This window comes from Echinops telfairi, unplaced genomic scaffold (genome assembly GCF_000313985.2).
Source record: "Echinops telfairi isolate 266 unplaced genomic scaffold, ASM31398v2 ScPeMD7_23;HRSCAF=83, whole genome shotgun sequence".
Taxonomy (NCBI): domain Eukaryota; kingdom Metazoa; phylum Chordata; class Mammalia; order Afrosoricida; family Tenrecidae; genus Echinops; species Echinops telfairi.
This window is the reverse complement of record NW_022103920.1, coordinates 58323098-58338363: the sequence shown is the minus strand read 5'-3', so window position 1 is coordinate 58338363 and position 15266 is coordinate 58323098. Positions and strand designations below refer to the sequence as shown.

At 38.0% G+C, this 15266-nt stretch overlaps 1 protein-coding gene and 1 non-coding gene across 4 annotated transcripts in view; both read left to right on the top strand.

The window, feature by feature from the left end:
* Positions 1–454: 454 nt before the first annotated feature.
* The window catches only part of KRIT1 (KRIT1 ankyrin repeat containing), a 38727-nt gene continuing 23915 nt past the window's right edge, over positions 455–15266 (top strand). The window contains exons 1-8 of one of the 3 annotated variants that reach the window (XM_004702654.2): positions 455–937; positions 5568–5671; positions 6539–6698; positions 10015–10107; positions 11332–11461; positions 12159–12402; positions 12587–12702; positions 12918–13061. In XM_004702654.2, the coding sequence (XP_004702711.1) occupies positions 5570–5671; positions 6539–6698; positions 10015–10107; positions 11332–11461; positions 12159–12402; positions 12587–12702; positions 12918–13061 (989 nt within the window). In that variant the 5' untranslated portion in view covers positions 455–937; positions 5568–5569. Of the gene's footprint in view, positions 938–5567; positions 5672–6538; positions 6699–10014; positions 10108–11331; positions 11462–12158; positions 12403–12586; positions 12703–12917; positions 13062–15266 lie in introns of those variants that run through there. The other 2 variants (XM_045288715.1, XM_045288716.1) reach the window with 2 other exon arrangements.
* LOC115869269 lies at positions 2991–3124 on the top strand. The gene has a single exon (XR_004046086.1). It is a non-coding gene; the product is annotated as a small nucleolar RNA SNORA42/SNORA80 family (small nucleolar RNA).

Below are 15266 nucleotides of genomic sequence, written 5' to 3'. Positions count from 1 at the left end.
GCGTGCGCGCGGGAGGCCCGCGGGGCGCGCTGCGTGAGCCGAAGGCGCCCGGAGGGAGGCTCAGACTGGGCGGGCGCCCCCCATCCCTCTCCTGCCGTCGCGCCGCCTCACTCACGGGAGGGGAAGAGGGGGCGGTGGCTCTCGCCTCCGCCTCGCGGTCAAGTCCGGCTCATCCTCCAATTTGGCGCACGCGCGCGCTGTCCCGGCCGCTCCCGCCCACCTCCCCGGCCTTGGGTTCCGCAGCTGGCGCCCCAGCCGCCACTACCACCCACGCCTCGGACCCACCCGTCCCTGCGAGCCCGCAGCACTGAGGAGAAGCGGCTAGAACGGCGGCAGCTCGGCCGACGACCCGGAAGCTCTTCCTCTGCCAGCCGGGAAGCTGCAGGGGGAGCGGGGGTGGGGGGTGGGGGCGTGTGGACCCGGAAGCGATTTCCTCGCCCCGGTAGCAGCGAGATGGGAAGCTGAGGCCTTTGAAGACCCCGGAACCCCTCGTTGCAGGAGTGGGTGAGGGGTGTATGATGCTTAGGTGCGCGGAGAGGGAAGGACACTAAAGAGTTGGTCAGCAGACGGTTCTACCAGACCAGAGACCCGAACTCCCGGAGCGCGAGTTGGGGAGCGCGACGGAAAGCGCCAAGCGGTTTCTGTGGGCGGCCGTCGGGTTTCCTCTCACAGGAAGTTGGGCCCCGTCGCCGGCGTCGCCACGGCAGCTGTGCCGGGGAGTAGACTTGGAGGAATGAGAAAACGGTGACGATCCCCGTCCTCCCAGGCCACTGTCCCACCCGGGAGCTGAATGTAGCGGCCCGGGAGCCGCTTGCCAACCCGCCCGGGTGGTAACCGCTGCACTTCCTCCGGGAACCCGAAGAGCAGCAAGATCCCGGCTCGAGCGGGAGCGATCAGAGAAGCGGGAGACGGGGACTTCTCATCTACTTTTCTCCAGGCAAGGAGTTTCTGTCTTACAAATAGTTTCGGAGAAGCCCACGTCACTTTTTTGAGAAGGCAGCTGCTAAGAAGAGGCTTGCAGGTGCTTTTTCGGTAGTAGACATTGATGAGCGGTGGCAGAGGCGCAAACTTTTGTTTTTGCTTTTGTTGGCAAAGTGATTGACAGCCCGTGGTTCTAGCTCACCTCTTCCCTTTCTCCCGATATTTCAAAGTGGTTTGGTTTGGTTTGGTTTTGCCTTTACTCCACGGTATTTGTGTCTTTACCAAACGTTTAGCGTTATCCGGCCATAGCCAAGAACGAGACACGGGAACGAACCCAACTTTGTGAGACGTGGGTGGGCTAGAACAGGAAAAATTCAGGTGAAGTCCAGGAATGGGAGCCCTTTCAGGAGCCCGATGAAAAAGACTGGATTATTGCCTGGACTGGGTGGGGCTGGGGGGTGGACTTGGCAGGCGCTTTTCAACTGGACATCTTTGTTTCTAACTCTGCTTCGCAAGAGATTTGGTTGCTATGCAACGTGCATGTTGCCCTTGTTTTCTAAGTGGAAGACTAAGTTTTAGCAGGGTGCCAACCATACTCTTTCCTGTTCGAGTACACTCCACATTTTACAAATTGACGTCTGTGCTGGGGTGGCTTCTTTGGCCGTGGCTGAACCTGGAAGAACAGGGTTCAAACCCCTGCTTTTATCTAGCTGACCTAGCTCCAGTCCCAGCCCCTTTGGTTCTCCCCCTGCCCCTGAACAAGATGGTTTTTTTGATCTGCAGTCTCTGAACTACTTTGGTGTCCTTGTCTTATTTGGAACAAATGACAAACATTCAACAATGTTTTCATAAATAACAAAACCAAATCATTCCATGATCTCTTCCCCTTCACCCCAGTTGATGTTGCAGTTCGTTGGTTCCCTACCCCCTCTCTTAGAATTGGGTTATAGAACTACTGTAGCAATTGATATATAGCATATTTAGATAAATTTGGAATCCAAATCAAATGAGATATTAGCTTCCTTCCTTAAATGTGCGTGTATTCACTGTAAAAATTCATTAAATTCTCAATGTCATTACTTAATTCTTCGGCCACATTTAGTATAATTGTCTTCTAATGCTGTTTGAAGATGTATTAAATATTTAAATTTTAAAAGGGTGAATTGGCAAATGCGACATCTTTCTAAAAGAAAAGTATTTAAATTTTAGAATAAAATACCATTTAACAGAAGAAGAAAAAAAACCCTCACTGCCATCGAGTGCATGCCAACTCATAGCCACCCTATAGGACAGGTTAGAGGTGCCCCTCTGAACTTCTGAGACTGTAACACTTTACATAGAAAGCCTCATCTTTTATGGAAGAGCTGGTGGTTTCTGATAGCTGCCCACTATTCTACCAGGGATTTAAAAATCACTGGTGAGCTTGTTGATAGTATAGGTGGTGATTAGTAGGATTGGTTCCAGGAACAAGGAAAAAGGAAGCTGAATTAGAAGTAGCACCGATGACTGTTTTCTAGTTGGCTTTATTAGCACTTCATCTCCTATTATTACCATAAACCAATTTGAGTAGCAAGAGAGATGTTTATGGTTACCAAGCCCCGATAGGGGAATTTTCACTGATTTATTTGCCATTTCGTCTCTAATGTCATGTAGCTTTAAAATAGTGAAGCAAATGGGGAAGGGACCTTAGGCAACTGGGTCTTCTCATCTGTAGAATGGGGATGGCAATAATGCTGCTTGCTTCTAGCAAAAGCCAAAACAAACCCACTGCCATCAGGTCAATTTCTACTCCCAGCTGCCGGACTTATGGTTTCCAAGGCTGTCAACCTTTCCGTGAGCAGACAAGCCTTATCTTCTGGTGGGTTTGAATCACTGACCTTGCAGTTAGTGGGCCAAAATTGGACTGAAAATTAGGCTTAATGAAAAACTCCCAAGAACTGTAGCGTTAGAGTAAAATTGTTCACAAAGCTTTATTTTCACAAAATGAAGTATCTCCTAGTCTCTAGGGAAATGTCTGCAGTTTCTTTGAATCAATAAGAAAAAAATGCTACTTAAAACTTCGGAATATTGCATGGGTTTGGATTTGTGGCAGGTCCGATCCCATGGGCCTCTCACAGTGTCCCATGCCAAAGCAAACTGTCACCCCGAACCATTGCTTGGCTTTACCCAGTGGGCTTAAGGCACTGAAGCGGGTTGCACAGTGGAAAAAACAAAACTTTGGAATAAAAATTTAATGTTTTCCCCCTATATATTGGACTAAAGTTTATTTAAAATGTTAGGATACTGGGCTTCTTTTAAAAAAAAGATTATTTTTATTTTTTAGAAAAATATTTTTAAGGACATTTTCTAATCATAGTCATGATGTTTTATTGTTTAGGGAAACAATAAAAAGGTTCTAAAGTGATGTTACCATTTCTAGTTCAAACACCATAATAAATTGCATTCTTAAACCATTCAGAATCTCTTCTTGAAAATGCTCTTTCCCCTACCCCATAAGCATGCAAGCAGTAGGGAACTCATTAAATATGAACAGATCATTTTAATGCTTAATGGGGTGTTTTTTTTTTTACTGGAGATCATTAATAACATGATTTGAAAAAAGGTTCCCTATTTGGTGGGTTTTTTTTAGAAGTTTGCTGGGGAATTAATTTTTTTTTAAGAGAGAAGGATTTTTTAATCCAAAAAGAGGCATTTTAGTCTAGAGCCCAAAAAACATTGCCATCAAACCAATTCAGCCTCATAGTGTTTGTTCCCTGTAGGACAGAATCCAACAGGGATTCAAAGGATGTAATCTTTACAGAAGCCAACTGCCACATCTTTCTCCTGCAGAGCTGCCGGGAGGTACTAACTGCTGACTTTTCATTTAACACTAAACGTTGTGTCATTAGGACACCTTCATTTTAGTCTAGCCATGAAAAAAGTAATAACATTTACTAAGAAATAGAATTGGTAGCCTGTAAATTATTTTACAAGAGTGAGATTAAAATTCAATTACTTGTAGAAATTGCCCAATAAAGACTTAGCATTAGTGGGAGGGGTATATGTGTGTGTGTGTGTGTGCTGAATACCTTTGGTGGAAAAAAATTTGGGTTAGCTAGGGAATTAGAAATGGAAAAGACCATTAAATCATATTTTTTGATGAACCTGAGTTATATTCTAATAGTAATGGGTACAAAGGACAAAATCTAACTAAAATTGATTGTGGTGATGATTGCACAATTCTTTAATATATTTAAACTTTAGTTTTATGGTACGTACATGAATTATATATCAATAAAAATTGTTAGAAATTTCCATAATAGAGATTCAGTAATAGGACCTACAACACCAAAAAGTCATCAGAAAGCTTTTTCAACTGACCAAATACTTCTGTGTAGGCATTTCCGAAGAAAATTATTTACTCTGGCCTCCAAGAGATTATATAACCTATAAACATGAAAAAACATGACAAAAGAAACGAACTCTATAAATTAATGAAAAAGCAAGTAATTGCTTGGTACTTTCCTCAACACCAGTTAAGTAGCTTGGTATGTTCCTAAAGACTAGTCCAGTAACTCAATACTTTAAGTAGCATTTCTAGGCAGTCAGAGTATACAACCTTTTAAATGTCAGTACATTAAACTGTCTTGGATGGGAATCTTTCTTATATATGTTTGCGTTGTCAAGTCTGATAAGCATAATTTAGGGTTTTTTTGTTGCATCATCATAAAAAGATTTTCATACATTGATACTTAAGTGTAGGATTGTTTTGCTGTTGCCTAAAAGGCAACTAGACCAAGTTTGAGTTAAAAAGTCTTATGTCTGCTTTCCAGCTTTTTCGTCTCTTACTTCTCAGTTCTGGGGAAGACTATCTTGAAGATAGCATATGGAACTCTATTTGTTTTGGTATTTTTGTTGGCTACTTAGGACAAAACAAAAAACAAACATACTGCCATCGAGTCGATTCCAACTCATAACAGCCTTTTAACCACCCTAGAAAGCCTTTTTCTCTTGAGCTGGTGATTAGCAGCCCAACTTAGAACCCGCTATATTAGCTGTATAGAAGCATATTTTTCTTGTTTTGTGAATCTGAGCTCTATTCCAAAAAATGGTATATTTAGACAAGTGTGAGGTGATTTTTAAACTGCATAGCTCATCCAAATTTCTAATATTGATATTCTTCTTTCCAAAAATCCTGGAGTGAATGTCAGTGCAAATGAAGTAGCTACTTATTTCTAGCTTCCAAACTGTTAACAATTTTATCAATGTAACATTCACTTACATAGTTTATGGAAAGTAAGTTTGATTCTGAATAATATTGTGGCACAATGCAATATTCCAGGAATCAGCTATGAACTCTAGCCCCTAAGAGGAAGAAAAGACCCGGTCCTCCGCTCCCATCAAGTTTCCAGTTTATAAAACACAGGCCCTTCCACTCTGTCCAATATAGTCACTGTGAATCAGAATTGATGACTACAAAGGTTTTGATTTGAGAAATAACAAAAAAATCCAACATTTCAACTTAACTGGCTCTCAAAGTGATTATGTGGAAATAAAAATCGTCAAGTTGGGCTGTATTGACTTTTTTTTTTTTTGGCTGTCATCAATTATGCCTGTCAATTTAATTTCAAGAGATTGTTTTTGTTTTGTTTTGTTTTTGAATAAAGCAATGGGAAATCCAGAAAACATTGAAGAGACATATGTTGCTGTTATTCGTCCAAAGAATGCTGCCAGTCTCAATTCTCGTGAATACAGAGCTAAGTCATATGAAGTGAGAAGAAATAACATTTGATTTACTACTATTGAATGTCACATTGTCTTTTATGTATAAAGTCATCACATCCTGTAAATTCTTATTGGCCATTTTATTCTAGCTATCTGTATATCATTGCCTTTTTTTGCTGTATGTCTTTTGACCATTTTATTAATTTTTGACATGTAGATTTTTAAATGCTCAGAGTTACTTGATTTTTATTTAAAATGTATAGATTTAACTTCAGCACAATGTAGAAATAGCTCTTAAAAGTTAAACACTGTCAAAAAAAGTTCATTCAAAATATCTGTGTACTAGTTATTTTCTTGAATAATTATAACACTCAATTTAAAGCAGTTTTTTTAACTTTACATTTTGGGTAATTAAGTTATTTCTCTGTATTCTTGAGTTATATTCTATGTACTAATAGACATATAATTAAGGACGATAAATAGAATTATCTTTTCTATGAAACAGACTCCAAAAATCATGAAATACTTCTCATCTAACCTGACTTCAACTAAATTTCCTTAGCATTTTGCTCCAGCTGCTCTTTGAGGTTAGTTACCAGAAACCTATTACAAATTACTACCAGGGTTCTCATTAGGCTGCTGCTGCTGCAGTACATTGACACAGTGGTTCTCAAGCCCAGCTGCACTTAGAATCACTAGAGGGAAATTTTTAAATTTCCAAGAGCAGAGTCCTCTTCCCTCTGAAATTCCTCCTTAAATAGAAGTGACATGGGCCTGGACATTGAATTGTTTTTAAAGCTTCTAAGTTATTTTAATATGCAGCTAGCATTCAGAAAGACTGTTAAGCTCATTGTAGTCTTCTAGAAGAAGTAACATTTAGTTTAAACTTTGTCTTAATATTTTCTCATCTAAGATTCTGTTGCATGAAGTTCCCATTGAAGGACAGAAAAAAAAAAGAAAGAAAATTTTGCTGGAAACTAAACTTCAAGGCAGCAGTGAAATAACACAAAGCATATTGGATTATGTAGTTGAAACCACCAAACCAATTTCTCCTGCAAACCAGGGTATCCGAGGTAGGAGTTCTTTCTCTTTTTTCCCATGCTGCTCAGAAGAGTATAAATGGTTTCTAACTGGAGGTATCGTTCCCTAGCTAAGTATCTTTGAACGGCTGTTTTTATTTCTCGACTCCAGGACTTTCAGATTCATGGATCAAGGGAAAGCCCTGGATGTTACTAGGTAGCAGAAGTTTTCTTCTCATTTGGTGACAGGAAGAAGAGCTTTTTCTTTCTTTTCTTTAAGATCATTTTTTGGGGGCTCTTACAGCTCTTATAATAATCCATATATCAATTGTTTCAAACATGTTTGTACATGTGTTGCCATCATCATTTTCTAAACTTTTACTTTCTATTTGAACCCTGGGTATGAGCAACTCTTCCCCCGCCCTCCCCTTGTGACCCCTTGATAAATTATAAATTATTATTTTCATGTCTTACACCAACCTCTGCCTCCCTTCACCCATGTTCTGTTGTTCATCCCCCTTGGGGTGAGGGGTTGCAAAAACACCCTTTTTCAAAGAGCCATATTGAAATGTACAAGTATTAATCCTGAAAAATTGAGGGCCCACTTAAAATGAATAGCCTAACAAATTGATTCAAAATTAAAGATCAGTATTCTCAGGTATCCACCTCAAAACAAGCAGATAACATTGAAACATTTCAGAATATATTGACGATTTCCAATATTGTTATGCTATTGTTGTCCTTGACTCCATTTCAATGTATGGTGTATGTATGTACAGCATAGAACTCCATAGGGTTGCTGTTTCCAAGACTGAGCTTTTGGAATTTTATTGCCAGGCCTACTCCTGAGGTGCTTCTAAGTGTATTGGGATCGCCAACCTTTTGGTTAGTGGTTGAGTCCTTAACCATTTGCTTGTACCGCATAGGCACCAAAATTGAGGCATAATAATTAGATAAAACAAACTTTAATCAAATAGCCATTGAAACAGTGGTTGGTAAAGTTGTGCCTCTGTGCCTATTTGGTTTTGGGATTTTTGTGTGTTTTTTTAGGTTTATTCAGTGTACTTTTTTTCCTGTTCCTCTAAATATAGATCTGTTGTCTGGTTCTTGTCAATAAAGAGCCTGGGTTTGATGCAGAGATATAACTGATCCCTGTGATTTGATTTATTAATGTTGTGAAGATTTGGAGATAATGTGTACCATATTTTACTTGGAAGAACTAGGTGACCTCCCAGTAGAGATTTTAAAGAGTTTCTGTGAGTTCTGGCTCTGAGCATTGTAATTCAGGATTATAAGAAGTTCCTGCATAAACTTAATGATCTTTGATACGTATTCTGAGCCCCACGAAAAAGAATTCTCTTTCCATTACTAACAGGCTTATAATTGTAATGAAATTATCTTGAACCTGGCGTTAGCTGGGGAGAAAAGGCTGCCCTCGCAGGTGATTGGGAATGTGAAAGACTACTTTTGGAGGCTGTAAATATTTAGTCAATCTTTTCTACCTCCGTCTTGGACTTGTGAGAAAATTCCATCGTTATGTATTCCACTATTACAAACTTATTGTCATTATCAGGGTCTACCTTGAGAAATCAAAACCCAACCAACTGCGATCAAGTCAATTCTGACTCATAGCGACCCTATGGGTCAGAATAGAACCTCTAGGGTTTCAGAGACTATAAATCTTTATAGGAGAAGATAGCCTGATATTTCTCCCTGGGAGGGAGGCTGGTGGATTTGAACAGCTCACTGTGGTCTCTGAGTTGGAATTGACTTGGGTGATGGATTATCTTCTTTGTTTTTCTGTCTGTTTTAATAGGTAGCTTAGATGGCTCAGTGGTGTGAATAGTTAAGCACATAATAATTAGCTGCAAGGTTGATCCACACCCACCCAGAGACACCTCAGAAGATGAGCATCGCCATCTGCTTTCAAAAGTCACCGCCTCGAGAACTCTGGAGCACACATGGGATCATTACCCGTCGGACAGGACTCAAAGCTACTACTCATGACCACATTAGTTTATAAAGCAATACCATTTATTTCTATTCATGAGATGCTTACATTGATCATTTTGGTGTGTGATAATTTTCATATCTGTAAAATGCAAATGAAATGCAGATATAACAAAAATAAATAAAATAAAAAGAAATGCAGATAGAAGTTGTCATTAATGGCAGTATTAGGACTAGAATTACCTCCCAGCCTTTAGTCAACGTTGTGTTTTTACTGCCACAAGAGGTTTCATAGGTATTTACATGTAAGTAACTTTTAAAGTTAAACAGTTAAACAATGGATCAGAACCAGGTTTGATAAGTAGCATAGCAGGAAAGATGAAATGGGAACAAGACCTCAAGCCAAACAAAAGCCATTCTTTATCTAGCCACATGTAGTTTGTACTACCCTTTTGCGAAATAATAATCATGGGCCATGATAATCATAAATAATGACAGAGTATCCTGTGAATAAATGGAATTGGTTGAACTCTTATATTATCTACTTTTCCATAGCAACCAATGACCAATACCACCTTCCTGCAAGGCATCTCTAATAATAGTAATAAGGTTCTGTTTCCTTGGATAAGAAGATTGGAAGGACTGATAAAAAGTCATGGCAAAGGTATTTGGAGGATTAGAAATTTTAGAACATAAGAGTTATGGGTTAATATTTATAGTCTCCTTGCTTCCAGATCAGGAAAAAAAGGCAAACAGACTTTACCGTTCAGAACACTAGTATGTATTGTGTCGTACAGTCAGATTTTAATACAATTGAAAGTTCAGGGTAGAAACTGTTAAAGGAAGAGCCACTAAATCATAAGACTTTGACATTTATGTATACCATTCTTAGCTAGTCTAGACTGTACTAAGATTCTTACCATCAACATCCTGTCTACATGAGAAACATAATAAAAAACAAACAAGCTTGTTGCTGCCAACTAAATTCTGACTCACGGTGACTAGAGCTGCTCCATCGGGTTTTCTCTACAAAACACATCACCAGGCCTTCGTTGCACGGTGTCACTGGGTGGTTTTCACAACCAATCTTGAGGTTAGTTGAGCACAAACTGTTCGCACCACTCAGAGACTCTCAGCTCTTCTTTAACACTTTGCTTTCAGCCACACTCTCAATTCATAGTGAGCAGTTTTCCTTTCTACATGGCTTCTTTTCTAATGAGTCAAGACCAGTTCCTTAAACCTACTGGTTGAATGTACAGTATCAGCATTATTAGTTCTTATTGATTCATGTAATTAAATTGACTCTTATTATTTTTGCTTTTCCTCTTATTGTGGCCTTTAATTTTTTAATTCTCAAAGTTATTTATGAGATTTTAAAGCCCACGATTTTTACCTTTACTGACTTTTAAAAAATGATTAGGAAAACGAGTGGTACTAATGAGGACATTTCCTCTGGATGGAGAGAAGACGGGCAGAGAAGCAGCATTATTTATTGTTCCATCAGTTGTCAAAGGTAAAGTAAAAATTAATCTTATGAATTTTTATATACATTAGATGGTAAATTAAAGTCTCTTGAGGAACTTAGGAATTGTGTTCACCATTACTGTTATGAAACAGTTATAAAATACATATTTTCAGATTAATAGAAAATGGGCTGATTTACTTAAAGCTGTTTTGAATTTGAAGTTATATATATGATTCTGGACTGAACAGTAAATGTATGTATATATGTATGACTTTTAAGTAAAATAGATGAGGAGGAAAGCTGTGATTAAAATTAATTGTTCAAGTTATAATAAAGATTAAAGAATTTTTTTGATTTGTTGTTTAAAAAAAACCATAGATAGAAATAGGTATTTAAATTTTCAGGAAAATTAACAAATCAGGACCTTGTATTTGGGACAGGAAAGTGTCAGTGATAAATTGAAAATCCCCTGACCCAGAATACTGGTAAAATTTTAAAAACTTAGATCTAATAGGAGCCTTTAACAGGCTGAAATATAGGGAGGAAAATATTACATTTTACTGTAGACCTTGCTGTTCGGTAATTTTGTAATCTTGGACAAATCACTTCTTTAAACTTCAGCCTTTTATAAAATAGGGACCATATTGATACCTGCTCTTACTTAGTTCATTGGAGTGGAAAAATGTAATAAGGTACTAAATAGGATATATACTCGAGTATAAGCAGACCCGAATATCAACCAAGGCACCTAATTTTACCAAAAAAACTGCATTAAAAATGTGCTGAAAAACTTGGCTTATACACGAGTATATATGGTACTTGAGAAACTGCAGAATACTGACCTCATGTAATAGGATGACAACGTGAGCATCCTATCAGCCTGTTGGCACGTAACATCTACAATTATTTTATTAGCCACTCTATGACTCCAGGTATAATTTTTTCCGTCAGTCTCAGGTGATGCGGTAGACAGTTCAAGCCTACCATCTGTTCACAGGAGAAAGATGAAGCTGCTGGCATAAAGTTTTACAGTCTTGGAAATCCTTTACAGTTTCACTGAGTTGAAATCAACTCGATGAGGATTTTTGTTATACTTAGGTTGAAAAGTTCACTACTTCAAATGGTGTTGGAAATCTTATTAATAAGACAACATTGTTGAAGAATTTGTTATACTCAACACGCTTTACTTCTTTTAAAACATACTCTATACTTTTAAATGAAAAACATATATTTGGAAACTTTTTATGTGATAGCATAATCTTTCTTTTTCAGATAATACTAAATATACATATACTCCAGGATGCCCAATTTTTTACTGCTTACAAGATATTATGCGAGTTTGTAGCGAATCCAGCACTCACTTTGCTACACTTACAGCAAGGATGTTAATAGCCTTGGATAAGTAAGAAATGCCATTAACAATATTTTTATTCATAAATTACAAACATGTTCATAATAGAAATTAGTGATAGACACAGACGTTTAGTGGAAAGTAGTGACATTAAGAAAACATGTTACAAAAATGGCAACTTTTTGAAGTATATAAAAATAGGAAATTTGTAAGACATGAATAACAAGAATGACAAAGGTAGCACTGGCTTTTTAAAGTACTCTTATTAGTGAACAGGTCTTTTGGCCTAGAATACTTCTATTTCTGCAGCTGTTAAGACTATTTCACCTATGTCAATGGTTCAAGTTTATTAAAGAGTTTTCAAGCAATGTTAATTGAACCATTATTCGTAGTAGCCAAGAAGTAGAAACAACCCAATTGTCTATCTCCAAGAGACGGGGTAAACAAAATTTCAAAATACATAATGGTGTAGGTTGTATAACACAGTGATCAATGCCACTGAATTCTACAGTTAAGAAGGTTTAAAATGCCAAATTTTAAATTGTATGTATAATTTAAGTACTTCGTATTTTGGGAAGTTTTATTATAATGGCATACATACATTAGGAATCATTTGCTGTGTCCATTATTAATAAATTAAATAATACTAATTAAAATAAAAATCTGAATGTAATATTAAATGTTTTCATCTACTGTGTTCATCTTCACTTTTAAACAAACCCATCTATAATTGCTATCTGTCTTGCAGGTGGTTAGATGAGCGTCATGCACAATCTCACTTTATTCCAGCTTTATTTCGACCTTCTCCTCTTGAGCGGATAAAAACTAATGTCATAAACCCTGCATATGCTACTGAATCAAGTCAGACTGAAAACTCACTACATATGGGCTACAGTGCACTAGAAATAAAGAGTAAAATGTTAGCCCTAGAGAAAGCAGATACCTGTATTTACAACCCTTTGTTTGGATCAGATCTTCAGTATACAAACCGGGTAAGAGTTGAATGAATTTGTACTCAGGTTTCAAAAAACGCTTCATATCAAATTTAGTTTAGTTTTTTTTCCTGAGATAAACACATCTATTATTGTAAACATTAAGACAGCACTCACACTTGAGGTTTAAAGTCAAGTAGGTAACATTCTAAAGTGTTCTATTGTTTTCCCTTTCCTTTGCTAGGTAGATAAAGTGGTAATAAATCCATACTTCGGTCTAGGAGCTCCAGACTACTCAAAAATTCAAATTCCCAAACAGGAAAAATGGCAGAGAAGCATGAGCAGTGTCACGGAAGACAAGTACTGTTTTGGTTTTACTCCATGTTGCTTTTTAAAACTTAGATATTAAAATACATTTTAAAATTATATATTCAATTATTATACAGTAACTATTTGATAGTTTATAATTGCTCAATGATATGTAGCTTTTAGAGATATTTTCTGTTTATATTGAAACGGCTCGAATTCAAGTGTAACTTTTTAAAACAATTTTTAAATTTGTTTTTAATGATTAGGGAACGACAGTGGGTAGATGATTTTCCTCTACATCGAAGTGCCTGTGAAGGAGATTCAGAATTACTAAGCCGTCTTCTTGATGAAAAATTTTCAGTCAATCAACTAGATAGTGACCACTGGGCACCCATTCATTATGCATGCTGGTAAATGAATTGCTTATTTTCTTTATAGAAAAAGAAAAGAAACACAAATGCTAGTGCTTTTTAATTTATTTTTTTTCCAGGGTTGTTCTTATTCCATGCATTATTTTCTCTACCATATTTGCTTTATGAACTTACAGTTTAGATCTTTAATTACTGTATTTGTGCTACTGTTCACAGTTGCAAAGTCTGCCACATGAGAAAAACAGTCACATAGTAGAGTAACTAAAAAGAAGGATGGGAGGGAAACAGATCTACATGCATATATTTATAGGTTTAGTATTAAGGCAGCAGATGGACATTGGACCTCCACTCAAGTACTTACTCAATGCAAGAACACTTTGTTCTATTAAATTGGGGCATTCCATGATGCACACCTTCCTGACACGATCGCTGAAGACAAATGTGTGCATAAGCAAATGTGAAGAAAGCTGATGGTGCCCAGCTATCAAAAGATATAGCGTCTAGGGTCTTAAAGGCTTGCAGGTAAACAAGCGGCCATCTAGCTCAGAAGAAACAAAGCCCACATGGAAGAAGCACACCAGCCTGTGTGACCACCATGTGTAGAAGGGATCAGCTATCAGGCATCACAGAACAAAAAATCATATCATTGTAAATGAGGGTGAGTTCAGAGTGGAGACCCAAAGCCCATCTGTAGGCAACTGTACATCCCTTACAGAAGGGTCGTGGAGAGGAGATGAGCCAGTCATGGTGCAGGTTATCGATGAAACATACAACTTTCCTCTAGTTTTTAAATGCTTCCTCCCCCCACCATCATGATCCTAATTCTACCTTACAAATCTGGGTAGACCAGAGGCTGTACACTGACAGATAGAAACTGGAAACTCAGGGAATCCAGGACAGATGATCCCTTCGGACCAGTGTGATAGGTGATACTGGGAGGGTGGAGTAAAAAGGGGGAACCAATTACAAGGATCTACATATAACCTCCTCCCTGGGGGATGGACAACAGAAAAGTGGTGGAAGGGAGACGTCAGATAGTGTAAGATATGACAAAATAGTAATTTATAAATTATCAAGGGTTGGGGGGAGTGAGGAGGGAGGCGGAAAAATGAGCTGATGCCAAGGGCTCAAGTAGAAAGAAAACATTTTAAGAATTATGATAGCAACAAATGTACAAATGTGCTTGACACAATGGATGTATATATGGATTGTAATAAGAATTGTACAAGCCACCAATAAAATGATTTTTTAAAAAGAAAGAAAAACCAGACGTACTGCCTTTGAGTCAGTTGCTAGATCCGTCCTATAGGGTTTCTAGGGCTGTAAATCTTACAAAAGCAAACTGCCAAATCTTTTCCAAGGCATGCTTAGTAAGTTCAAGCCACCAAGCTTTCAATTCGCTTTGAGTGTTTAAACCACTAGGCGGCCAGCCTGCTGTATGATAGTTCAAAACCAAAAGCAAACTGACTGCCATTGAATAAATGCTGACTCCTAGAATCCTGTAGGACAAGAGTATAGCTCCTGTGGGTTTCTGAAACTGTACATCTTTGTTGAAGTATAAAGCCTCATCTTTTTCCTGTGGAACAACTGGTGATTTCAAACTCCTGACATGGTTATCAGTCCAAAGCACGTAGTAAATGCCATTGCACAGCAGAAGGGCTCATATTCACTCTTAAAATCTCTATTATTTTGCATTGGGTTTATGCTGTTTCTTTATACCTCCTATAAAATTTGCATGTGTAAATATCACTTTGTCTTAATCATGTTAGAGAAGTATCCTTTTAGTACTTTGGGAAGTTGTGGTATCAAGAAGGTCCCAAAAGTCTTCCCTGGAATCACAGTCTTCCATTTAGTATTTAGATGTGAGTATTGACATGTTACTGAGGTTAACTCCACTAATTGGCCCAATGTCGCTCACTCTTATTTCTTATCTCACAGAATAATAACTGACTTCTTAGTGTTCAGAGTGATAGTTAACTGTTTGCTGTGTCAGGGAGTCGTTTTCTTTTTTTTTTTTTTTAATCATTTTTTGGGGGGCTCGTACAATTCTTATCACAATCCATACATTCATCCATTGTGTCAAGCACATTTGTACATCTGTTGCCATCATAATTCTCAAAACATTTGCTTTCTTCTTGAGCCCTTAATATTAGCTTCTCATTTTTCTCCCTCCCTACCCCCACCCTCATGAGCCCTTGATAATTTATAAATTATTATTATTTTGTCATATCTTACACTGTCCAA